This window comes from Entelurus aequoreus, linkage group LG26 (genome assembly GCF_033978785.1).
Source record: "Entelurus aequoreus isolate RoL-2023_Sb linkage group LG26, RoL_Eaeq_v1.1, whole genome shotgun sequence".
In the NCBI taxonomy this organism is placed as follows: Eukaryota; Metazoa; Chordata; class Actinopteri; order Syngnathiformes; family Syngnathidae; genus Entelurus; species Entelurus aequoreus.
Genome location: NC_084756.1, coordinates 38563200 through 38588899, shown reverse-complemented (window position 1 = coordinate 38588899; position 25700 = coordinate 38563200). Strand labels below are relative to the sequence as shown.

The 25700-nt window shown below is 42.1% G+C and overlaps 1 protein-coding gene across 1 annotated transcript in view; it reads right to left on the bottom strand.

The window, feature by feature from the left end:
* The window catches only part of chd5 (chromodomain helicase DNA binding protein 5), a 136088-nt gene that overhangs the window by 52240 nt on the left and 58148 nt on the right, over positions 1–25700 (bottom strand). The window contains exons 13-23 of the mRNA XM_062037812.1: positions 25116–25224; positions 24850–25041; positions 16185–16385; positions 15966–16103; positions 15788–15909; positions 10839–11012; positions 10576–10717; positions 5640–5771; positions 2298–2415; positions 1414–1538; positions 870–1116 (exon numbers count right to left, since the gene is read on the bottom strand). Of these exons, the coding sequence (XP_061893796.1) occupies positions 870–1116; positions 1414–1538; positions 2298–2415; positions 5640–5771; positions 10576–10717; positions 10839–11012; positions 15788–15909; positions 15966–16103; positions 16185–16385; positions 24850–25041; positions 25116–25224 (1700 nt within the window). The remainder of the gene's footprint in view (positions 1–869; positions 1117–1413; positions 1539–2297; positions 2416–5639; positions 5772–10575; positions 10718–10838; positions 11013–15787; positions 15910–15965; positions 16104–16184; positions 16386–24849; positions 25042–25115; positions 25225–25700) is intronic.

Below are 25700 nucleotides of genomic sequence, written 5' to 3'. Positions count from 1 at the left end.
AACGTATACGTTAGCCTGCTAACATGAGAAGTTGACGTTAAGTATCAGAATCTATGATTTTTATGTTTAAACGCACAAAACTCACATGCTAACATGGGAAGTTCACGTCATATATCAATATCTATGATTTGTAGGTTTAAACATACAAAACTTGCCAAAATGCTAGCGTAAAACGTTAGCATGCTAACATGGAAAGTTGGCGTTAAGTTTAAAATTTTTAGATTTTTAGGTATAAATAAACAACATTTGCTAAAATGCTAGCATAAAACATTAGCGTGCTATCATTGTATGTTCACAAAAACATTGAAATCTATGATTTTTAGGTTTAAACATACAACATTTTCTAAAATGCTAGCGCAAAACGTTAGAATGCTAACATGGAAAGTTGGCGTTAAGTTTAAAAATTTTAGATTTTTAGGTTTAAATAAACAACATTTGTTAAAATGCTAGCATAAAACGTTAACGTGCTATCATGGTATGTTCCCAAAAGCATTGAAATCTATGATTTTTAGGTTTAAACATACAACATTTTCTAAAATGCTAGCATAAAACGTTAGAATGCTAACATGGAAAGTTGGCGTTAAGTTTAAAAATTTTAGATTTTTAGGTTTAAATCAACAACATTTGCTAAAATGCTAGCATGCTAACAGTACTTGCAAAATGCTAGCATGCTAACAGTACTTGCAAAATGCTAACATGCTAACAGTACTTGCAAAATGGCATCCAGTATCACAATTCACGGTTCTTCGGTTGAAATGATTAAAATGTAATAAAATGTTAGCATAAAACGTTAGCATGCTAGCACATGAGCTCTCGCATCACGGTGAGAATGAGAAGGTGTTCTAACTAGACACGAGGAAGTGACATACCCATAGTCCGAGCCGCCTCCATCTCGTCCTTGAACAGCTCCTCCGTTCCGAACTTGAGGATGTCGTCCAGCTCCTGCTTGGACATGGATCCGGTTTTGGAGCCCAGGCCGGGTCGGACCACCAGGTGGGTCAGCATCATCTTCCTCTTGGCCACCTGCGTGATCCTCTCCTCCACCGAGCCGCGCGTCACAAAGCGGTAGATCATTACCTTCCTGTTCTGACCGATGCGGTGCGCTCTGCTGAAGGCCTGCAACACCAGGGTTAGGGTTAGGACTCGGGTCAGCGTGGAACACGAGGACTCGGGTCAGCGTGGAACACGAGGACTCGGGTCAGCGTGGAACACAAGGACTCGGGTCGGCGTGGAACACGAGGACTCGGGTCAGCGTGGAACACGAGGACTCGGGTCGGCGTGGAACACGAGGACTCGGGTCGGCGTGGAACACGAGGACTCGGGTCAGCGTGGAACACGAGGACTCGGGTCGGCGTGGAACACGAGGACTCGGGTCAGCGTGGCCACCCATGAGGAACGGGTGAAGGTCAGTACTTGGATGTCGTTGTGAGGGTTCCAGTCCGAGTCGTAGATGATGACCGTGTCGGCGCTGGCCAGGTTGATGCCGAGTCCTCCGGCTCGCGTGGACAGCAGGAAGCAGAACTGCTGAGCTCCTGGTGCTGTGAGCCAGAACCACAAGTCCAGGTAAGTTACCACTACCAGAACAAGTCCAGGTGAGTAAACACAGGCAGAACAAGTCCAGGTGTGACCACTACCAGAACTAGTCCAGGTGAGTAACCACTACCAGAACAAGTCCAGGTGAGTAACCACTACCAGAACAAGTTCAGGTGAGTAACCACTAGCAGAACAAGTCCAGGTGAGTAACCACTACCAGAACAAGTTCAGGTGAGTAAACACTACCAGAACAAGTCCAGGTGAGTAACCACTACCAGAACAAGTTCAGGTGAGTAACCACTACCAGAACAAGTTCAGGTGAGTAACCACTAGCAGAACAAGTCCAGGTGAGTAAACACTACCAGAACAAGTGCAGGTGTGACCACTACCAGAACAAGTCCAGGTGAGTAAACACTACCAGAACAAGTCCAGGTGAGTAACCACTACCAGAACAAGTCCAGGTGAGTAACCACTACCAGAACAAGTCCAGGTGTAACCACTACCAGAACAAGTCCAGGTGAGTAACCACTACCAGAACAAGTCCAAGTGTGACCACTACCAGAACAAGTGCAGGTGTGACCACTACCAGAACAAGTGCAGGTGTGACCACTACCAGAACAAGTCCAGGTGTGACCACTACCAGAACAAGTGAAGGTGTGACCACTACCAGAACAAGTCCAGGTGTGACCACTACCAGAACAAGTCCAGGTGTGACCACTACCAGAACAAGTGCAGGTGTGACCACTAGCAGGTAACACACCCACCGTTGAAGCGGTCTATGGCCTCCTGCCTCAGACTTCCAGTGATGCCGCCGTCGATGCGTTCATATTTGTAGCCCTCAAACTCCAGGAAGTCCTCCAGCAGATCCAACATCTTTGTCATCTGCAAAAAGTGGATTTAGTTTTTCCTAAAAACCCCGAAGTATCAGATCCGATACATGCATCAAACGCACAATCCAGTGGTTGACGTGACAGAAAGATCCCACAAGATTGACACAAAGAAGAAACGACAGACACCTGATTTTTGGAGGAAAACTGACAAATTATGAAACCCGTAAAATCTGCCCAAAACATCGGACAGTACTCGCTAGCATTAGCTTAGAGTCTGCATCGTACTGAAGGAGAAGAATCTGTGGTTTTTAGGTTTAAACGTACAAAATTTGCTAAAATGCTAACATGAAACATTAGCATGCTAACATGAGAAGTTGACGTTTAAGTATACAAATCTTTGATTTTTAGGTTCAAATATACAAAATTGGCTAAAATACTAGCATAACACGTTAGCATGCTAACATGGGAAGTTGACGTTAAGTATCAAAATCCAAGATGATTTGCTTTAAACGTACAACATTTAATACAATTCTAGCGTAACACGTTAGCATGCTAACATTGGAAGTAGGCGTTACGTATCAAAATCTTCGATTTTGAGGTTTAAGCATTAAACATTTGCTAAAATGCTATTGTACGACATTAACATGCTAACATGGGAAGTTCACGTTAAGCATCAAAATCTAAGATTTTTAGTTTCAAACGTACAAAATTTGCTAAAATGCTATTATAAAGCAACAGCATGGTAACAGGGAAAGTTGCAGTTAAGTATCAAAATCTTTGATTTTTAGGTTTAAATGTACAACATTTGCTAAAATGCTAGCATAGAACATTAGCATGCTAGCATGGTAAGTTGCCGTTTAAGTATACAAATCTTTGATTTTTAGGTTCAAACATACAACATATGCTAAATTGCTATCTTAAAACATTAGCATGCTAGCATGGGAAGTTGATGTTTTAGTATCAAGACGTATAATTTTTAAGATTGAACGTACAAAATTTGCTAAAATTCTAGTGTAAAACGTTAGCATGCAACAATGAAAGTTGACGTTTAAGTATCAAAATCTATGATTTTTAGGTTTAAATGGACAAAATTTGCTAAAATGCTAGCATTATACATTAGCATGCTAACATGGGAAGTTGACGTTTAAGTATACAAATCTTTGATTTTTAGGTTCAAATATACAACATTTGTTAAAAGGCTAGCATAAAACGTTAGCATGCTAACATGGGAAGTTGACGTTTAAGTATACAAATCTTTGATTTTAGGTTTAAATATACAACATTTGCTAAAATGCTAGCATAAAACATTAGCATGCAACAATAAAAGTTGACGTTTAAGTATCAAAATCTATGATTTTTAGGTTTAAATGGACAAAATTTGCTAAAATGCTAGCATAAAACTTTAGCGCGCTAACATGGGAAGTTGGTGTTTTGGTATCAAGATCTATAATTTTAAAGTTTGAACGTACAAAATTAGCTAAAATGCTAGAGTAATACGTTAGCATGCAATAATGAAAGTTGGCGTTAAGTATACAAATCTATGATTTTTAGGTTTAAATGTACAACATTTGCTAAAATGCTAGCATAGAACATTAGCATGCTAGCATGGTAAGTTGACGTTTAAGTATACAAATCTTTGATTTTTAGGTTCAAACATACAACATTTGCTAAATTGCTATCTTAAAACATTAGCCTGCTAGCATGGGAAGTTGATGTTTTAGTATCAAGACGTATAATTTTTAAGATTGAACGTACAAAATTTGCTAAAATGCTAGTGTAAAACGTTAGCATGCAACAATGAAAGTTGACGTTTAAGTATCAAAATCTATGACTTTTAGGTTTAAATGTACAACATTTGCTAAAATGCTAGCATAAAACATTAGCATGCTAGCATGGTAAGTTGACGTTTAAGTATACAAATCTTTGATTTTTAGGTATAAATATACAAAATTTGCTAAATTGCTATCATAAAACATTAGCATGCTAGCATTGTAAGTTGATGTTTTAGTATCAAGATCTATAATTTTTAAGTTTGAACGTACAAAATTGGCTAAAATGCTAGTATAAAACGTTAGCATGCAACAATGAAAGTTGACGTTTAAGTATGCAAATAATTGATTTTTAGGTTCAAATATACAAAATTTGCTAAAATGCTAGCATAGAACATTAGCATGCTAGCATGGGAAGTTGACGTTTAAGTATACAAATCTTAGATTTTCAGGTTGAAATACACACAATTTGTTATTAAGCGTGTTAAAGTGTTGGAAGCGGCTCCTCACTGTGGATAAACCACTTGCTGGTAAATTAGAGGCCGTGTTTTGGCAAGACTGCATGTGTGTGTGTGTGTGTGTGTGTGTGTGTACTATTTGGCAAGACTGCATGAGTGTGTGTGTGTGTGTGTGTGTGTGTGTGTGTGTACTATTCCGACACACTTAGAAGAAGGTGAGGTGAGGTGAAGGTGAGGTGAGGTGAGGTGAGGTGAGGTGAGGTGAGGTGAGGTGAGGTGAGGTGAGGTGAGGTGAGGTGAGGTGAGGTGAAGGTGAGGTGAGGTGAGGTGAGGTGAGGTGAGGTGAGGTGAAGGTGAGGTGAGGTGAGGTGAGGTGAGGTGAGGTGAGGTGAGGTGAAGGTGAGGTGAAGGTGAGGTGAGGTGAGGTGAGGTGAAGGTGAAGGTGAGGTGAGGTGAGGTGAGGTGAGGTGAAGGTGAGGTGAGGTGAGGTGAGGTGAGGTGAGGTGAAGGTGAGGTGAGGTGAGGTGAGGTGAGGTGAAGGGAGGTGAGGTGAGGTGAGGTGAGGTGAGGTGAGGTGAGGTGAGGTGAAGGTGAGGTGAGGTGAGGTGAGGTGAGGTGAGGTGAGGTGAGGTGAGGTGAGGTGAGGTGAAGGTGAGGTGAGGTGAGGTGAGGTGAAGGTGAGGTGAGGTGAGGTGAGGTGAGGTGAGGTGAAGGTGAGGTGAGGTGAGGTGAGGTGAAGGTGAGGTGAGGTGAGGTGAGGTGAAGGTGAGGTGAGGTGAGGTGAGGTGAAGGTGAGGTGAGGTGAGGTGAGGTGAGGTGAGGTGAAGGTGAGGTGAGGTGAGGTGAGGTGAGGTGAGGTGAAGGTGAGGTGAGGTGAGGTGAGGTGAAGGTGAGGTGAGGTGAGGTGAGGTGAAGGTGAGGTGAGGTGAGGTGAGGTGAGGTGAAGGTGAGGTGAGGTGAGGTGAGGTGAGGTGAGGTGGAGGTGAGGTGAGGTGAGGTGAGGTGAATTGAGGTGAGGTGAGGTGAGGTGAGGTGAGGTGAGGTAGCACCTGTGAGAAGATGAGAACGCGGTGTCCTTCGTCTTTCAGCTTCTTCAGCATCTTCTGAAGGAGTGTCAGTTTGCCGGAGGACTTCACCAGCTGGTTGCCATCATATGAGCCGTTGGGCAAGACGGGAGCTTCCTGTCACACAGAATCACACCATCAACCTCTGGAGAGGAGACAGGAAATACTTCCCAGCGTAAAGAACGCCACCGAGTCGGGCCGGGAATCGAACGGCGGTAAGAAGATTGTGTTCCTGACGCAAGAAGTTACACATAGCAAAGCAACTGACACACTAGGACACACTAGGACACACTAAGACACACTAGGACACACTAGGACACACTAAGACACACTAGGACACACTAGGACACACTAGGACACACTAGGACACACTAAGACACACTAGGACACACTAGGACACACTAAGACACACTAAGACACACTAGGACACACTAGGACACACTAGGACACACTAAGACACACTAGGACACACTAGGACACACTAGGACACACTAGGACATACTAGGACACACTAGGACACACTAGGACACACTAAGACACACTAAGACACACTAGGACACACTAGGACACACTAAGACACACTAGGACACACTAAGACACACTAAGACACACTAGGACACACTAGGACACACTAGGACACAGTAGGACACAGTAGGACACACTAGGACACATTAAGACACACTAGGACACACTAAGACACACTAGGACACACTAAGACACACTAGGACACACTAGGACACACTAAGACACACTAAGACACACTAGGACACACTAGGACACACTAAGACACACTAGGACACACTAAGACACACTAAGACACACTAGGACACACTAGGACACACTAGGACACAGTAGGACACAGTAGGACACACTAGGACACATTAAGACACACTAGGACACACTAAGACACACTAAGACACACTAGGACACACTAAGACACACTAAGACACACTAGGACACACTAGGACACACTAGGACACACTAGGACACACTAGGACACACTAAGACACACTAAGACACACTAGGACACACTAGGACACACTAGGACACAGTAGGACACAGTAGGACACACTAGGACACATTAAGACACATTAAGACACACTAGGACACACTAAGACACACTAGGACACACTAAGACACACTAGGACACACTAAGACACACTAGGACACACTAAGACACACTAGGACACACTAGGACACACTAGGACACACTAGGACACACTAAGACACACTAGGACACACTAAGACACACTAAGACACACTAGGACACATTAGGACACACTAAGACACACTAAGACACATTAGGACACACTAGGACACACTAAGACACACTAGGACACACTAGGACACATTAAGACACACTAAGACACACTAAGACACACTAGGACACATTAAGACACACTAAGACACACTAAGACACACTAAGACACACTAGGACACACTAGGACACACTAAGACACACTAAGACACACTAGGACACACTAGGACACACTAGGACACTCTAGGACACACTAGGACACACTAGGACACAGTAGCACACACTAGGACACACTAGGACACACTAAGACACACTAAGACACACTAGGACACACTAAGACACACTAGGACACACTAAGACACACTAAGACACACTAAGACACACTAGGACACACTAAGACACACTAAGACACACTAAGACACACTAAGACACACTAAGACACACCAAGACACACCAGGACACACTACGACACACTAAGACACACTAGGACACATTAAGACACACTAAGACACACTAGGACACACTAGGACACACTAGGACACTCTAGGACACTCTAGGACACTCTAGGACACTCTAGGACACACTAGGACACACTAGGACACAGTAGTACACACTAGGACACAGTAGGACACAGTAGGACACACTAGGACACACTAGGACACAGTAGGACACAGTAGGACACACTAGGACACACTAGGACACACTAGGACACACTAAGACACACTAGGACACACTAGGACACACTAGGACACAGTAGGACACACTAAGACACACTAGGACACACTAAGAGACACTAGGACACACTAGGACACACTATGACACACTAGGACACACTAGGACACACTAGGACACACTAGGACACAGTAGGACACACTAGGACACACTAGGACACTCTAGGACACAGTAGCACACACTAGGACACAGTAGGACACAGTAGGACACACTAAGACACACTAGGACACACTAAGAGACACTAGGACACACTAGGACACACTAGGACACAGTAGGACACAGTAGGACACACTAGGACACACTAGGACACTCTAGGACACAGTCGGACACACTAGGACACACTAGGACACACTATGACACACTAGGACACAGTAGGACACACCAGGACACACTAGGACACAGTAGGACACAGTAGGACACACTAGGACACACTAGGACACTCTAGGACACAGTCGGACACACTAGGACACACTAGGACACACTATGACACACTAGGACACAGTAGGACACACCAGGACACACTAGGACACTCTAGGACACAGTCGGACACACTAGGACACAGTAGGACACACTAAGACACACTAAGACACACTAGGACACACTAAGAGACACTAGGACACACTAGGACACAGTAGCACACACTAGGACACAGTAGGACACAGTAGGACACACTAAGACACACTAGGACACACTAAGAGACACTAGGACACAGTAGGACACACTATGACACACTAGGACACACTAGGACACACTAGGACACAGTAGGACACACTAGGACACTCTAGGACACAGTAGCACACACTAGGACACATTAGGACACACTAAGACACACTAAGACACACTAGGACACAGTAGGACACACTAGGACACAGTAGGACACACTAGGACACACTAGGACACTCTAGGACCACTTCACCTATTCCACATTCCAGCCTTATTCCAAAATGGAATAAATTTTTTTAATCCTCATAATTGTCCACACAACACCTCAAAGTGGTGTTCAGTGAGGGCCACATCGCAGTCCTCAGAGGGTCCATTTGAACAGTCAATCATTTCACAATTTGCCTCTGTATTTTATTATTAAATTTATTCTTTTTACGAACGCTGTAAAAAAAAAATCTGTATATTTTATATAAAAATTCTGGTCACCATTTTTTTTAATGCAAAAGCTACAGATTTTTTCAAACATTATATTAGGGTGGATGGAAAACGGTACTTGCTGTTTATTTACCATTTTAAAATGGTACCACAGTTATTTTACAGCTTAGTTGCGCTAAGTATCAAAATCCAAGAGTTTTTGTTTTAAATCGTACAACCTTTGGTGGTCGCTATAGAAACGGCGGTGTGTGGTACCACAGCAGCCACGGGGAAGAGGTAGGGGGTGGTTGCTATAGAAACGGCGGTGTGTGGTACCACAGCAGCCACGGGAAAGCGTAGGGAGTGGTTGCTATAGAAACGGGTGTGTGGTACCACAGCAGCCACGGGGAAGAGGTAGGGAGTGGTTGCTATAGAAACGTGTGTGTGGTACCACAGCAGCCACGGGGAAGAGGTAGGGAGTGGTTGCTATAGAAACGTGTGTGTGGTACCACAGCAGCCACGGGGAAGAGGTAGGGGGTGGTTGCTATAGAAACGGGTGTGTGGTACCAAAGCAGCCACGGGGAAGAGGTAGGGGGTGGTTGCTATAGAAACGGGTGTGTGGTACCACAGCAGCCACGGGGAAGAGGTAGGGGTGATCGCTATAGAAACGGGTGTGTGGTACCACAGCAGCCACGGGGAAGAGGTAGGGGGTGGTTGCTATAGAAACGGCGGTGTGTGGTACCACAGCAGCCACGGGGAAGAGGTAGGGGGTGGTTGCTATAGAAACGGCGGTGTGTGGTACCACAGCAGCCACGGGGAAGAGGTAGGGGGTGGTTGCTATAGAAACGGGTGTGTGGTACCACAGCAGCCACGGGGAAGAGGTAGGGAGTGGTTGCTATAGAAACGGCGGTGTGTGGTACCACAGCAGCCACGGGGAAGAGGTAGGGAGTGGTTGCTATAGAAACGGGTGTGTGGTACCACAGCAGCCACGGGGAAGAGGTAGGGGGTGGTTGCTATAGAAACGGGTGTGTGGTACCACAGCAGCCACGGGGAAGAGGTAGGGGTGATCGCTATAGAAACGGGTGTGTGGTACCACAGCAGCCACGGGGAAGAGGTAGGGGTGATCGCTATAGAAACGGGTGTGTGGTACCACAGCAGCCACGGGGAAGAGGTAGGGGGTGGTTGCTATAGAAACGGCGGTGTGTGGTACCACAGCAGCCACGGGGAAGAGGTAGGGGGTGGTTGCTATAGAAACGGCGGTGTGTGGTACCACAGCAGCCACGGGGAAGAGGTAGGGGTGGTCGCTATAGAAACGGCGGTGTGTGGTACCACAGCAGCCACGGGGAAGAGGTAGGGAGTGGTTGCTATAGAAACGGGTGTGTGGTACCACAGCAGCCACGGGGAAGAGGTAGGGGTGGTTGCTATAGAAATGGGTGTGTGTGGTACCACAGCAGCCACGGGGAAGAGGTAGGGGGTGGTTGCTATAGAAACGGGTGTGTGGTACCACAGCAGCCACGGGGAGAGGTAGGAGTGGTTGCTATAGAAACGGCGGTGTGTGGTACCACAGCAGCCACGGGGAAGAGGTAGGGGTGGTCGCTATAGAAACGGCGGTGTGTGGTACCACAGCAGCCACGGGGAAGAGGTAGGGAGTGGTTGCTATAGAAACGGGTGTGTGGTACCACAGCAGCCACGGGGAAGAGGTAGGGGTGGTTGCTATAGAAATGGGTGTGTGTGGTACCACAGCAGCCACGGGGAAGAGGTAGGGGGTGGTTGCTATAGAAACGGGTGTGTGGTACCACAGCAGCCACGGGGAGAGGTAGGAGTGGTTGCTATAGAAACGGCGGTGTGTGGTACCACAGCAGCCACGGGGAAGAGGTAGGGGTGGTTGCAGCACTTCTTCAGGTCCATCATGATGTTGAGCAGAGACACTTGGTTGCCTCCGCCTTTGGAGTTGAGCGCCTCAAAGTTCCTTGTCAAGATGAACTTGTAGTACTTCCTGCGGGTGAGAGCAGGTCATCATCATCATCAGCAGCACGCCATGACAGCAAGACAACAGCAGGTGATCATCATCATCAGCACGCCATGACAGCAAGAGAAGAAAAGGTGCGGCCACTGACTTCTGCATGGGGCTGAGCTCCACCCTGACGATGAGCTCGGTCTTGGAGGGCATGTTCTTGAAGACGTCCACCTTGAGCCTGCGCAGCATGTGCGGCCCCAGCAGGTCGTGCAGCTTCTTGATCTGGTCCTCCTTGGAGATGTCGGCAAACTCCTCCAGGAAGCCCTCCAGGTTGCTGCACCACCGCGCCAAGGCCCAGGGAAAGATGGCGACTAGTGAGGCCTACTTTGATGGCACCAAGCAAACTAAGACCTGCTAGCCAACAATGTACAACAATTCTTCCCCAACAAAAGAGGAGAAAATAGAACCTTGGAGGGAAATGCACACTGCAAAAAGTCAGGGGTCAAAAACAAGAAAAAAACAAAACAAAAGTGAGGGGTATTTTATTTGAACTAGGGATGTCCGATAATATCGGCAGGCCGATATATGCGTTAAAATGTAATATCGGAAATGATCGGTATCGGTTTTTTTTATTATCTGTATCGGTTTTTTTATTTTTATTTTTTTTTTATTAAATCCACATAAAAAACACAAGATACACTTACAATTAGTGCACCAACCCAAAAAACCTCCATCCCCCCATTTCTTTCTGTTATTAATATTCTGCTTCCTACATTATATATCAATATATATCAATACAGTCTGCAAGGGATACAGTCCATAAGCACACATGATTGTGCGTGCTGCTGCTCCACTAATAGTACTAACCTTTAACAGTTAATTTTACTCATTTTCATTCATTACTAGTTTCTATGTAACTGTTTTTATATTGTTGTACTTTCTTTTTTATTCAAGAAAATGTTTTTAATTTACTTATCTTATTTTATTTATTTTTTTAAAAAGTACCTTATCTTCACCATACCTGGTTGTCCAAATTAGGCATAATAATGTGTTAATTGCACGACTGTATCTATCGGTTGATATCGGTATCGGTTTATATCGGTATCGGTAATTAAAGAGTTGGACAATATCGGAATATCGGATATCGGCAAAAAGCCATTATCGGACATCCCTAATTTGAACTAAGCAAAATTATCTGCCAATAGAACAAGAAAATTTGGCTTGTCAAGACTTTACAAAACAAGTCAAATGAGCTAACTTCAATGAACCCCAGAATAGCTTCAAATAAGTATATTCTCACTAATAACAAGTGCACTACTATATGAGTACGTATTTTCTAGGGATGTCCAATAATAGCTTTTTGCCGATATCCGATATTCCGATATTGTCCAACTCTTTAATTACCGATACCGATATCAACCGATATATACAGTCGTGGAATGAACACATTATTATGCCTAATTTGGACAACCAGGTATGGTGAAGATAATGTTACGTCTTCGACGCATGGCTGCGATTGTTGTGTTCCTTCCAAGGCAGGAGACAAGCAGGAGTGTCGTGGAGGTAAGATGAAGTCTTCTTTTAATAAATTAAAGGCAAGACAAAAATACAAAACTGAGCGTGGAGCAGAACAAAACCAAAATGTCACCAAAGGTGAAAAAACGAGGAAAGCTAGACTTTGCTACAGCGATGAGAAAAAACACGAGACGTAAATGTTGCCTACAGCAAATATTGACCCAGCAACTACTGCCGGGTGACCGCACACTATAAAGGGGAGTGACTAACCAAAACACCTGGTGGGAACACTAATTGCTAAACTAAGACAGGTGAGGAGAATCAGTGCCCATGGAGACCAACAGTAAACAGGGAAAGAGGGTGCACCCAGGAAACAGACTAACACAGAAACATTACCAAAAACATACATCATGCCATCATCCGGGTAACGGATCATGACAGATAAGGTACTTTTAAAAAAAAATTATAAAATAAAATAAGATAAATAAATTAAAAACATTTTCTTGAATAAAAAAGAAAGTAAAACAATATAAAAACAGTTACATAGAAACTAGTAATGAATGAAAATGAGTAAAATGAAGTGTTAAAGGTTAGTACTATTAGTGGAGCAGCAGCACGCACAATCATGTGTGCTTACGGACTGTATCCCTTGCAGACTGTATTGATATATATTGATATATAATGTAGGAAGCAGAATATTAATAACAGAAAGAAACAACCCTTTTGTGTGAATGAGGAGGGAGGTTTTTTGGGTTGGTGCATTAATTGTAAGTGTATCTTGTGTTTTTTATGTGGATTTAATTTTTAAAAAAAACAAAAAAAAACAAAACGATACCGATAATAAAAAAAACGATACCGATAATTTCCGATATTACATTTTAACGCATTTATCGGACATCCCTAGTATTTTCTATTGTTTCATTGAAAATAAAACAGCATTTGGCTGTCGTCTGTTTTAATAATGAGACACAATTGTGTCAAAGTCATGATTTGTTTTTTCATGCTTGAAACAAGAAATGATGACTTTAAAAAAGTCGTTTTCTACTTGTGAGTGTTGATGACACACACTGCAAAAAGTGAAATCTAAGTAAGATTAAATATGTCAAATAAGGGCGATATTTGCTTATTTTCTGTCTGATAAGATCATTCTTCTCACTAAGCAGATTTGATGTTAGAGTGTTTTACTTGTTTTAAGTGTTTTGCTCCTAAATGATGTCAGTAAGATATTACAGCTTGTTGCTGAGATTTGATGAGCTATATTGAGTAAAACATGCTTGAAACTAGAATATCAACTGTTGTGTCATCAACACTCACAAGTAGAAAACTACTTTTTTAAAGTCATCATTTCTTATTTCAAGCATGAAATAAAAAATCATGACTTTGACACAATTGTGTCTCATCATTGAAACAGATGACAGCCAAATGCTGTTTTATTTTCAATGAAACAATAGAAAACACGTACTCATATAGTAGTACAGTTGGCACAGTACAGTAAACTGACAGTTAATATTTAAACATTTAGCATGTGACATTTCTAACAATTTTGAACAGAAATAGTTCATGCACATTCAGGTAAATTCTTCAAAATTACAATTTAAAAAAATTTGGCTGGGGGCCGGGCTGTAAATATATATATATATATATATATATATATATATATATATATATATATATATATATATATATATATATATATATATATATATATATATATATATATATATATTAGGGCTGCAACAACTAATCGATTAAATCGATTAAAATTGATTATTAAAATAGTTGCCGATTAATTTAGTCATCGATTCGTTGGATCTATGTTATGCGCATGCGCAGAGGCTTTTTTTTGTGTTTGTTTGTTTGTTGTTGTTTTTTTTTTTTTTTTTTTTTTTTTTTAAATAAACCTTTATTTATAGCCTGCAACATTTACAAACAGCTGAGAAACGATAATCAAAATAAGTATGGTGCCAGTATGCTGTTTTTTTCCAACAAAATACTGGATAGGATAGAAATGTAGTTTGTCTCTTTTATCCGATTATTAATCGATTAATCGAAGTAATAATCGACAGATTAATCGATTATAAAATTAATCGTATATATATATATATATATATATATATATATATATATATATATATATATATATATATATATATATATATATTCCTTGTGCACTAATTGACTGAAAGAGCACGCACTTGGCGCGATGATGTCATGTTATCGATGGAAAAATGCATTTTTCGACAATATGATTTGCCTGAGCGGCTAGGAGACCCCGAGAGTAACAAGCGCTTGCCTTGTTGCCTTTCCATTAAGAACAATAAACTAGTTTCTAGTATAAGTTTGCTGGTTTCAAGAAATGTAATGCCGAGCGCATATCATTATGTCAAGATAATGGCACTAGCATTTACTTCATTTAAGAATATTTTTCAACATATTGAGCAAAAAGGTCTCATATTTTTTTTCCTACCAAGAAAAGTGCACTTGTTATTAGTGAGAATATACTTATTTTAAGCTATTTTGGGTTCATTGAGGTTAGCTAATTTGACTTGTTTTGGAAAGTCTTGACAAGCCAAATGTTCTTGTTCTATTGGCAGATCATTTTGCTTAATTCAAGTAAAATACCCCTCATTTTTGTATTTTTTTCTTCTTGTTTTTCAACACTGACTTTTTGCAGTGCAGCTTTGCAACAGTTGATATTCTAGTTTCAAGCATGTTTTACTCAATATAGCTCATCACATCTCAGCAACAAGCTGTAATATCTTACCGAGATCATTTAGGAGCAAAACACTTAAAACAAGTAAAACACTCTAACATAAAATCTGCTTAGTGAGAAGAATGATCTTATCAGACAGAAAATAAGCAAATATCACCCTTATTTGACATATTTCATCTTACTTAGATTTCAGTTTTTGCAGTGTACTTTTTAAAATGTGTACGCACGTACAACACTTAAAACCTTTAGTATATGAGTGTGTGCAATTAAATGATGGAATGGATTAATAAACTAAGTATTATTATGATCCACATTAAGAAACTGGTCCAACTCAAATGTTTACAAAAATATTTGGAATATTATTGAAAACGTTATTCAACTCGCAAACTTATTGAACTTTTTTTTTAAGAACTCTATTCATGGAGTAAATCGTGTATTCATTGTATTACGACTCGCCGTTTAGCTTTTTGGGTATTTTTTTTGTCCCGTGTTTCGGTCGACTTCCTGTTTTGCGCTCTTATTTTGGTTCCACGTCCTGTTCTGTTTGTGTTGTTCCCCGCAGGAGCGTCTACATTTGCTGCTGAGCGCCGTCGCGGAGGTGGTGACACGCAGGAGGGACAGATCTGTCACAACAACACAAACTGAACAGGACGTGGAACCAAAATAAGAGCGCAAAACAGGAAGTTAACCGAAACGCAGGGGAAAAAAAAGCTAAACAAAGAATGAGAAGAGAACAGGAAGTGAGTTGAATGTGTTATTAATTGCTATGAAAAGGAAAAGTGGAAGGATTAAATAAGATATGCATCTTTTGACTCCTTTTCGGACATGTTTGAAAAGAGAAATGTGAAGCATGCATGTTGGAAATGACGTTTAAAGCATACTTGAAGCGCTCCGGAGTGAGGAAGTTGAGAAGGTGGAAAAGCTCCTCCAGGTTGTTCTGAAGCGGCGTCCCAGTGAGCAGCAGCTTGTAGTAGATCTTGTATCCGTTGAGGATTCTGAAAAACTGCAAGGGGACAAGTCTGGAGTACACGCAGAGGATCTTCTGCCGGGCAGTTTTACCTTGGACTGGTTGTTCTTCAGCCTGTGGGCCTCGTCCACCACCAGGCAGGCCCAGGTGATGGAGCCCAAGATGGCCTGATCGATGGTGATCAACTCGTAGGAGGTCAGCAGCACGTGGAACTTGATGGGCGTGTCTTTCTAGCGGACAGAAGGGGAGCGGCCGAAAGGGACGTCAGACAAGTGAACCTGCTTGTGGAGGTTCGGAGGAAGTCCGGGTACCTTCATGCGGAAGGCCCTCCGTCCCAGCTTGACCGCGCTGTCCTCGTAGGTGAACTCGTTCTCCCGGATGATGGCGCGGCTGTCCTTGTCGCCGATGTACGTCAGCACGTAAAAGTCCGGAGCCCACATCTCAAATTCCCGCTCCCAGTTGATGATGGTGGAGAGGGGCGCGCTCACCAGGAAGGGTCCCTTGGAGTGGCCCTGTCATGGAGTCACGTTTTAAATGATGATGACAACCATAGAATCAGAAATGTCACTTTCACAGGCGTGTGACCTGGCTGCTCAGCACAACATGGCTAAGTCGACATGAAGTTTTGAAGAAATAGACTTTGCAATCCCGGTAGGAATGTCAAGGGTGAGGGGAGTGTGCGGATGGTGGAACGGTTCAAACCGGTTGAGAAATGTGGCATATGGAGAGTTTTGTGTATTGCCCCTTCATTTTCAATGGGAGGAAATTCCTGGTAATTTTAGGTAATCAGGGAATTTCTGGAACCGGGAAACAGGCTGACTTGAATGTCCAGGTTGAGTGGAGTGTGTGGATGTTGGAATGGTTGGATGAGAAATGTGGGATATGCAGTATAATGCCCGGATTCATTGGCAATGGGGAGAAAATTCTGGGAAATCCGGGAATCTTTAAAAAATATTGATACTAGCACAATTGTCCTAGATGATATGAATGGGTTGGTGTTGGAATTTTTGGAATCGGTTGAAAAATGTTGACGTAGTTACAGTTTGAGAAATCGGTTGAGAAATGTGGCATATGTAGAATTTTGTGTATTGCCTGTTAATTTTGAATGGAGGGGCAGGGGGGGGGGGTAATTCCTGGTAATTCCGGGTAATCAGAGAATTTTCGGAACCAGGAAACATGCAGGCTTGAATGTTCGGGGTGAGCGGAGAGTGTGGATGTTGGAATGGTTGGATGAGAAATGTGGGATATGCAGTATAATGCCCGGATTCATTGGCAATGGGGAGAAAATTCTGGGAAATCCGTGAATTTGGCGAAAGGGAAAAAATGTTTTGCGTTCAATATAACAGAAGAGTAGTGTGGGTGGATGGTTGAAAGGTCGGAATCGAGTATAAAAACGGTGCAAATTTTGGAGAATTTAGGGCATTGTAGAACTATGAATACGTACATTCATTTGAATGGGAATTTCCTGGAAATTTGGGAATTTTGGGAAAACCGGGAATCTTTAAAAATATTGATACTAGCACAATTGTCCTAGATGATATGAATGGGTTGGTGTTGGAATTTTTGGAATCGGTTCAAAAATGTTGACGTAGTTACAGTTTGAATTGAGGTTGGGGATTTCCGAATTCCTGGAATTTCGGGGAAAACCTGGAATTTGTACGAAATAAAATTGGGGAATTTGTTTTCCGAACTAAGAGGAATGTTTTGAAGGTGGAATGGTCAAAAACGGTAAAAAAAATTGGACTGTGAAAACTTTACAGGAAAAGGTGAAAATAGGGCTTTGGAAAACCGTGAATTCCAGGGAATTCCTGGAATTTATTTGAAGGTGGAAAATGGTAGTTTAATTTTCCAAGGTGAGTGGAGTGTGTGGATGGTGGAACGCTTCGAATCGGTTGAGAAATGTGGGATATGTAGAGTTTTGTATATTTCCCGTTCATTTCCAATGGGGGGAATTCCAGGTAATTCTGGGTAATCAGGGAATTTTCAGAACCAGGAAACATTCTGACTTGAATGTCCAGGTTGAGTGGAGTGTGTGGATGGTGGAATGGTTGGATGAGAAATGTGGGATATGCAGTATAATGCCCATTCATTGTCAATGGGGAGAAAATTCCGGGAAATCCGGGAATTTGGAGAAAGGTAAAACATGTTTTGCGTTCGATATAACAGAAGAGTAGCGTGGGTGGATGGTTGAAAGGTTGAAATCGAGTATAAAATCTGCACATTTTTGAGAATTTAGGGCATTGGGGAACTGTGAATACGTCCATTCATTTGAATGGGAATTTACTGGAAATTTCGGAATTTCGGAAAAACCAAAAACATTTTAAAATATTGATTTCTAGCACAATTGTCCTAGATGATATGAATGGGTTGGTGTTGGAATTTTTGGAATCGGTTGAAAAATGTTGACGTAGTTACAGTTTGAATTGAGGATGGGGATTTCCGAATCCCTGGAATTTCGGGGAAAACCTGGAATTTGTAGGGAAAAAAATTAGGGAATATGTTGTCTTAACTAAGAGGAATGTTTTGAAGGTGGAATGGTCAAAAACGGTAAAAAAAATTTGTACTGTAAAAACTTTACAGGAAAAGGTGAAAATAGGGCTTTGGAAAACCGTGAATTCCAGCGAATTCCTGGAATTTATTTGAAAGTGGAAAATGGTAGTTTGATTTTCCAAGGTGAGTGGAGTGTGTGGATGGTGGAATGGTTCAAATCGGTTGAGAAATGTGGGATATGTAGAGTCTTGTATACTGCCTGTTCATTTCCAATGGGGGGAAATTCCTGGTAAGTCTAGGTAATCAGGGAATTTTTGGAACCGGGAAAACGTGTTTTTGCGTTTGATATAACAGAAGAGTAGTGTGGGTGGATGGTTGAAAGGTTGGAATCGAGTATAAAAACGGTGCAATTTTTGAGAATTTAGGGCATTTGAAGAACTATGAATACGTCCATTCATTTAAATGGGAATTTCCTGGAAATTTCGGGAAAACCGTGAATCTTTAAAAAGATTGATACTAGCACAATTGTCCTAGATGATATGAATGGGTTGATGTTGGAAATTTTGGAATCGGCTGAAAAATGTTGACGTAGTTACAGTTTGAATTGAGAATGGCTTTTTTCTGAATTCCAGGCAAATCAGGAATTTGTTCGGAAAAAATATGAGCATTTGTTGACCCAACTAAGACGAATGTTGTGAAGGTGGAATGGTGAAAAACGGTTAAAAATGTGGATTGAAGAAGTGAAAACAGGGCTTTGGAAAAACGTGAATTTAGGGAATTCCTGGAGTTTATTTGAAGGGGGAAATGGTAGTTAGATTTTCCAAGGTGAGTGCCGTGTGTGGATGGTGGAACGCTTCGAATCGGTAGAGAAATGTGGGATATGTAGAGTTTTGTATACTGCCTGTTCATTTCCAATGGGGGGAAATTCCTGGTAATTCTAGGTAATCAGGTAATTTTCGGAACCGGGTAAACGTGTTTTTGCGTTTGATATAACAGAAGAGTAGTGTGGGTGGATGGTTGAAAGGTCGGAATCGAGTATAAAAACGGTGCAATTTTTGAGAATTTAGGGCATTGTAGAACTATGAATACGTCTGTCCATTCATATGAATGGGAATTTCCTGGAAATTTCGGAAAAACCGGGAATTTTTAAAAAATATTGATTCTAGCACAATTGTCCTAGATGATATGAATGGGTTGGTGTTGGAATTTTTGGAATCGGTTGAAAAATGTTGACGTAGTTACAGTTTGAATTGAGGTTGGGGATTTCCGAATTCCTGGAATTTTGGGGAAAACCTGGAATTTGTAGGGGGAAAAAATGGGGAATTTGTTGTCTGAACTAAGAGGAATGTTTTGAAGGTGGAATGGTAAAAAACGGTTAAAAAAATTTGGACTGTGAAAACTTTCCAGGAAAAGGTGAAAATAGGGCTTTGGAGAACCGTGAATTCAGGGAATTCCTGGAATTTATTTGAAGGTGGAAAATGGTAGTTTGATTTTCCAAGGTGAGTGGAGTGTGTGGATGGTGGAACGCTTCGAATCGGTTGAGAAATGTGGGATATGTAGAGTTTTGTATATTTCCCGTTCATTTCCAATGGGGGGAATTCCAGGTAATTCTGGGTAATCAGGGAATTTTCAGAACCGGGAAACATTCTGACTTGAATGTCCGGGGTAAGTGGAGTGTGTGGATGGTGGAATGGTTGGATGAGAAATGTGGGATATGCAGTATAATGCCCATTCATTGTCAATGGGGAGAAAATTCTGGGAAATCCGGGAATTTGTGGAAAGGGAAAACATGTTTTTTGCGTTTGATATAACAGAAGAGTAGTGTGGGTGGATGGTTGAAAGGTTGGAATCGAATATAAGAACGGTGCAATTTTTGAGAATTTAGGGCATTGTAGAACTATGAATACGTCTGTCCATTCATGTGAATGGGAATTTCCTGGAAATTTCGGAAAAACTGGGAATTTTTTAAAATATTGATTCTAGCACAATTGTCCTAGATGATATGAATGGGTTGGTGTTGGAATTTTTGGAATCGGTTGAAAAATGTTGACGTAGTTACAGTTTGAATAGAGGTTGGGGATTTCCGAATTCCTGGAATTTCGGGGGAAACCGGGAATTTGTAGGGAAAAAAATTGGGGAATTTATTGTCTGAACTAAGAGGAATGTTTTGAAGGTGGAATGGTCAAAAACGGTAAAAAAAAATTGGACTGTGAAAACTTTCCAGGAACAGGTGAAAATAGGGCTTTGGAAAACTATGAATTCAGGGAATTCCTGGAATTTATTTGAAGGTGGAAAATGGTAGTTTGATTTTCCAAGGTGAGTGGAGTGTGTGGATGGTGAAACGCTTCGAATCAGCTGAGAAATGTGGGATATGGAGAGTTTTGTGTATTGCCTGTTAATTTTCAATGGGGCGGGGGTCATTCCTGGTAAATCCGGGTAATCAGAGAATTTTCGGAACCAGGAAACATGCCGGCTTGAATGTTCGGGGTGAGCGGAGTGTGTGGATGTTGGAATGGTTGGATGAGAAATGTGGGATATGCAGTATAATGCCCATTCATTGTCAATGGGGAGAAAATTCCGGGAAATCCGGGAATTTGGAGAAATTTGAAGAATTTGGATGGTTGAAAGGTTGGAATCGAGTATAAAAACGGTGCAATTTTTGAGAATTTAGGGCATTGAAGAACTTTGAATACGTCCATTCATTTAAATGGGAATTTCCTGGAAATTTCGGGAAAACTGTGAATCTTTAAAAAGATTGATACTAGCACAATTGTCCTAGATGATATGAATGGGTTGATGTTGGAAATTTTGGAATCGGCTGAAAAATGTTGACGTAGTTACAGTTTGAATTGAGATTGTTTTTTTTCCGAATTCCTGGAATTTCGGGAAAATCAGGAATTTGTTCGGAAAAAAATAGGAGCATTTGTTGACCCAACTAAGACGAATGTTTTGAAGGTGGAATGGTGAAAAACGGTTAAAAATGTGGATTGTGAAAACTTTCCAGGAAGAGGTGAAAACAGGGCTTTGGAAAACCGTGAATTTAGTGATCTCCTGGAATTTATTTGAAGGTGGAAAATGGTAGTTTGATTTTCCAAGGTGAGTGGAGTGTGTGGATGGTGGAATGGTTCAAATCGGTTGAGAAATGTGGGATATGTAGAGTCTTGTATACTGCCTGTTCATTTCCAATGGGGGGAAATTCCTGGTAATTCTAGGTAATCAGGGAATTTTTGGAACCGAGAAAACGTGTTTTTGCGTTTGATACAACAGAAGAGTAGTGTGGGTGGATGGTTGAAAGGTCGGTATAATCGAGTATAAAAACGGTGCAAATTTTTGAGAATTTAGGGCATTGTAGAACTATGAATACGTCCATTCATTTGAAAGGGAATTTCCTGGAAATTTCGGGAAAACCGGGAAAATCCCCTTAAGGTGGCAAGGCACCATGTTTGGAACCGAGTTGTCGGTACTTTTTCTCTCTATACCATAGTCTATACACGTCTTGCACCCTGTAGGTTCAAATGTGAGAGGTTTTATTCTAGAACATATTCCAAGTCTTGGTGGTATGCAGGCTACCTCTTTGTAAAAGGAGTAGAGGAACACGATGTGAGAGGTATTATTCTAGAACATATTCCAAGAACAGGTGGTATGCAGGCTACCTCTTTGTAAAGGGAGTAGAGGAACACGATGGTATTATTCTAGGACAGGTGTTATGCAGGCTACCTCTTTGTAAAGGGAGTAGAGGAACACGATGGTATTATTCTAGAACAGGTGTTATGCAGGCTACCTCTTTGTAAAGGGAGTAGAGGAACACAATGGTATTATTCTAGAACAGGTGTTATGCAGGCTACCTCTTTGTAAAGGGAGTAGAGGAACACGATGGTATTATTCTAGAACATATTCCAAGTACAGGTGGTATGCAGGCTACCTCTTTGTAAAGGGAGTAGAGGAACACGATGGTATTATTCTAGAACATATTCCAAGTACAGGTGGTATGCAGGCTACCTCTTTGTAAAGGGAGTAGAGGAACACGATGGTATGATTCTAGAACAGGTGGTATGCAGGCTACCCCTTTGTAAAGGGAGTAGAGGAACACGATGGTATTATTCTAGAACATATTCCAAGTACAGGTGGTATGCAGGCTACCTCTTTGTAAAGGGAGTAGAGGAACACGATGGTATTATTCTAGAACATATTCCAAGGACAGGTGGTATGCAGGCTACCTCTTTGTAAAGGGAGTAGAGGAACACGATGGTATTATTCTAGAACAGGTGGTATGCAGGCTACCTCTTTGTAAAGGGAGTAGAGGAACACGATGGTATTATTCTAGAACATATTCCAAGTACAGGTGGTATGCAGGCTACCTCTTTGTAAAGGGAGTAGAGGAACACGATGGTATTATTCTAGAACATATTCCAAGTACAGGTGGTATGCAGGCTACCTCTTTGTAAAGGGAGTAGAGGAACACGATGGTATGATTCTAGAACAGGTGGTATGCAGGCTACCCCTTTGTAAAGGGAGTAGAGGAACACGATGGTATTATTCTAGAACATATTCCAAGTACAGGTGGTATGCAGGCTACCTCTTTGTAAAGGGAGTAGAGGAACACGATGGTATTATTCTAGAACATATTCCAAGGACAGGTGGTATGCAGGCTACCTCTTTGTAAAGGGAGTAGAGGAACACGATGGTATTATTCTAGAACAGGTGGTATGCAGGCTACCTCTTTGTAAAGGGAGTAGAGGAACACGATGGTATTATTCTAGAACAGGTGGTATGCAGGCTACCTCTTTATAAAAAGAGTAGAGGAACACGATGGTATTATTCTAGAACAGGTGCTATGGCAGGCTACCTCTTTGTAAAGGGAGTAGAGGAACACGATGGTATTATTCTAGAACATATTCCAAGAACAGGTGGTATGCAGGCTACCTCTTTGTAAAGGGAGTAGAGGAACACGATGGTATTATTCTAGAACAGGTGGTATGCAGGCTACCTCTTTGTAAAGGGAGTAGAGGAACACGATGGTATTATTCTAGAACATATTCCAAGCACAGGTGGTATGCAGGCTACCTCTTTGTAACGGGAGTAGAGGAAAACGATGGTATTATTCTAGAACATATTCCAAGAACAGGTGGTATGCAGGCTACCTCTTTGTAAAGGGAGTAGAGGAACACGATGGTATTATTCTAGAACAGGTGGTATGCAGGCTACCTCTTTGTAAAGGGAGTAGAGGAACACGATGGTATTATTCTAGAACATATTCCAAGAACAGGTGGTATGCAGGCTACCTCTTTGTAAAGGGAGTAGAGGAACACGATGGTATTATTCTAGAACAGGTGGTATGCAGGCTACCTCTTTGTAAAGGGAGTAGAGGAACACGATGGTATTATTCTAGAACAGGTGGTATGCAGGCTACCTCTTTGTAAAGGGAGTAGAGGGACACGATGGTATTATTCTAGAACAGGTGGTATGCAGGCTACCTCTTTGTAAAGGGAGTAGAGGAACACGATGGTATTATTCTAGAACAGGTGGTATGCAGGCTACCTCTTTGTAAAGGGAGTAGAGGAACACGATGGTATTATTCTAGAACAGGTGGTATGCAGGCTACCTCTTTGTAAAGGGAGTAGAGGAACACGATGGTATTATTCTAGAACATATTCAAAGAACAGGTGGTATGCACGCTACCTCTTTGTAAAGGGAGTAGAGGAACACGATGGTATTATTCTAGAACATATTCCAAGAACAGGTGGTATGCAGGATACCTCTTTGTAAAGGGAGTAGAGGAACACGATGGTATTATTCTAGAACAGGTGGTATGCAGGCTACCTCTTTGTAAAGGGAGTAGAGGAACACGATGGTATTATTCTAGAACAGGTGGTATGCAGGCTACCTCTTTGTAAAGGGAGTAGAGGGACACGATGGTATTATTCTAGAACAGGTGGTATGCAGGCTACCTCTTTGTAAAGGGAGTAGAGGAACACGATGGTATTATTCTAGAACAGGTGGTATGCAGGCTACCTCTTTGTAAAGGGAGTAGAGGAACACGATGGTATTATTCTAGAACAGGTGGTATGCAGGCTACCTCTTTGTAAAGGGAGTAGAGGAACACGATGGTATTATTCTAGAACATATTCAAAGAACAGGTGGTATGCACGCTACCTCTTTGTAAAGGGAGTAGAGGAACACGATGGTATTATTCTAGAACATATTCCAAGAACAGGTGGTATGCAGGATACCTCTTTGTAAAGGGAGTAGAGGAACACGATGGTATTATTCTAGAACAGGTGGTATGCAGGCTACCTCTTTGTAAAGGGAGTAGAGGAACACGATGGTATTATTCTAGAACAGGTGGTATGCAGGCTACCTCTTTGTAAAGGGAGTAGAGGAACACGATGGTATTATTCTAGAACAGGTGGTATGCAGGCTACCTCTTTGTAAAGGGAGTAGAGGAACACGATGGTATTATTCTAGAACAGGTGGTATGCAGGCTACCTCTTTGTAAAGGGAGTAGAGGAACACGATGGTCTGCACCGTCTTCCCCAGACCCATCTCGTCGGCCAGGATGGTGTCGGTGCCCTGCGCCCAGGAGAACCTCAACCAGTTCAGGCCCTCCAGCTGGTACGGGTGCAGCGTCCCCCCGGTGGCGTTGATGTACCATGGCTGGTGCTCAAACTTGATCGTTGGCTGGTGACAAAAAGGTATATCTCAAACGGGTAAAGAAAGGAGACGGAGTGGATGAGAGTTGGAAGTGATGTTACGTCAATGATGGGAGCGTCTGGAGGGATCTCCCTCTTTCCGTGGTCCTCTTTGAGTTTGTTATCCTTTCTCACCACCAGAGGGCGCTGGTCCTCCCCTAAGATTTGCTCCCTGGTAAAGTTGAAAAGAAAACAATGGCATTAAGTGGTGTGGTCATCGCTGTGCAAAAAAGTGGTAAATATAACACTAACAGGATTTTATTACATATTTTGATGTCATTAGGAAAATATTTACGAATGAGGATTTTTGGGGAATGAACTGTTAGTCTGTAGGATGAAAACTGTCAACACAAAACTTATGACAAATTATGTAACACAAATATTTTTATTGGAGCCTAAGATGATGTTGTGCTCACAGCCACTAGGGGGCGTATTTTGCTGGTCTTTAAAGGGGACCTATGATGATTTTAATCTACATTTTTGTTCTCTGGTCTAGGTCTTTTTTTTATTTTTATTGAGGGCCACTTTGCAATTATGGCTGCCCTCAGAGGGCCAAATTTAATGATGTGGCGGACCGCAGTAAACGATGTGGAAGACCACGTTGAATGACGTGGCAGGTTATGTTAAAAATATTGTGGCAGGCCACAT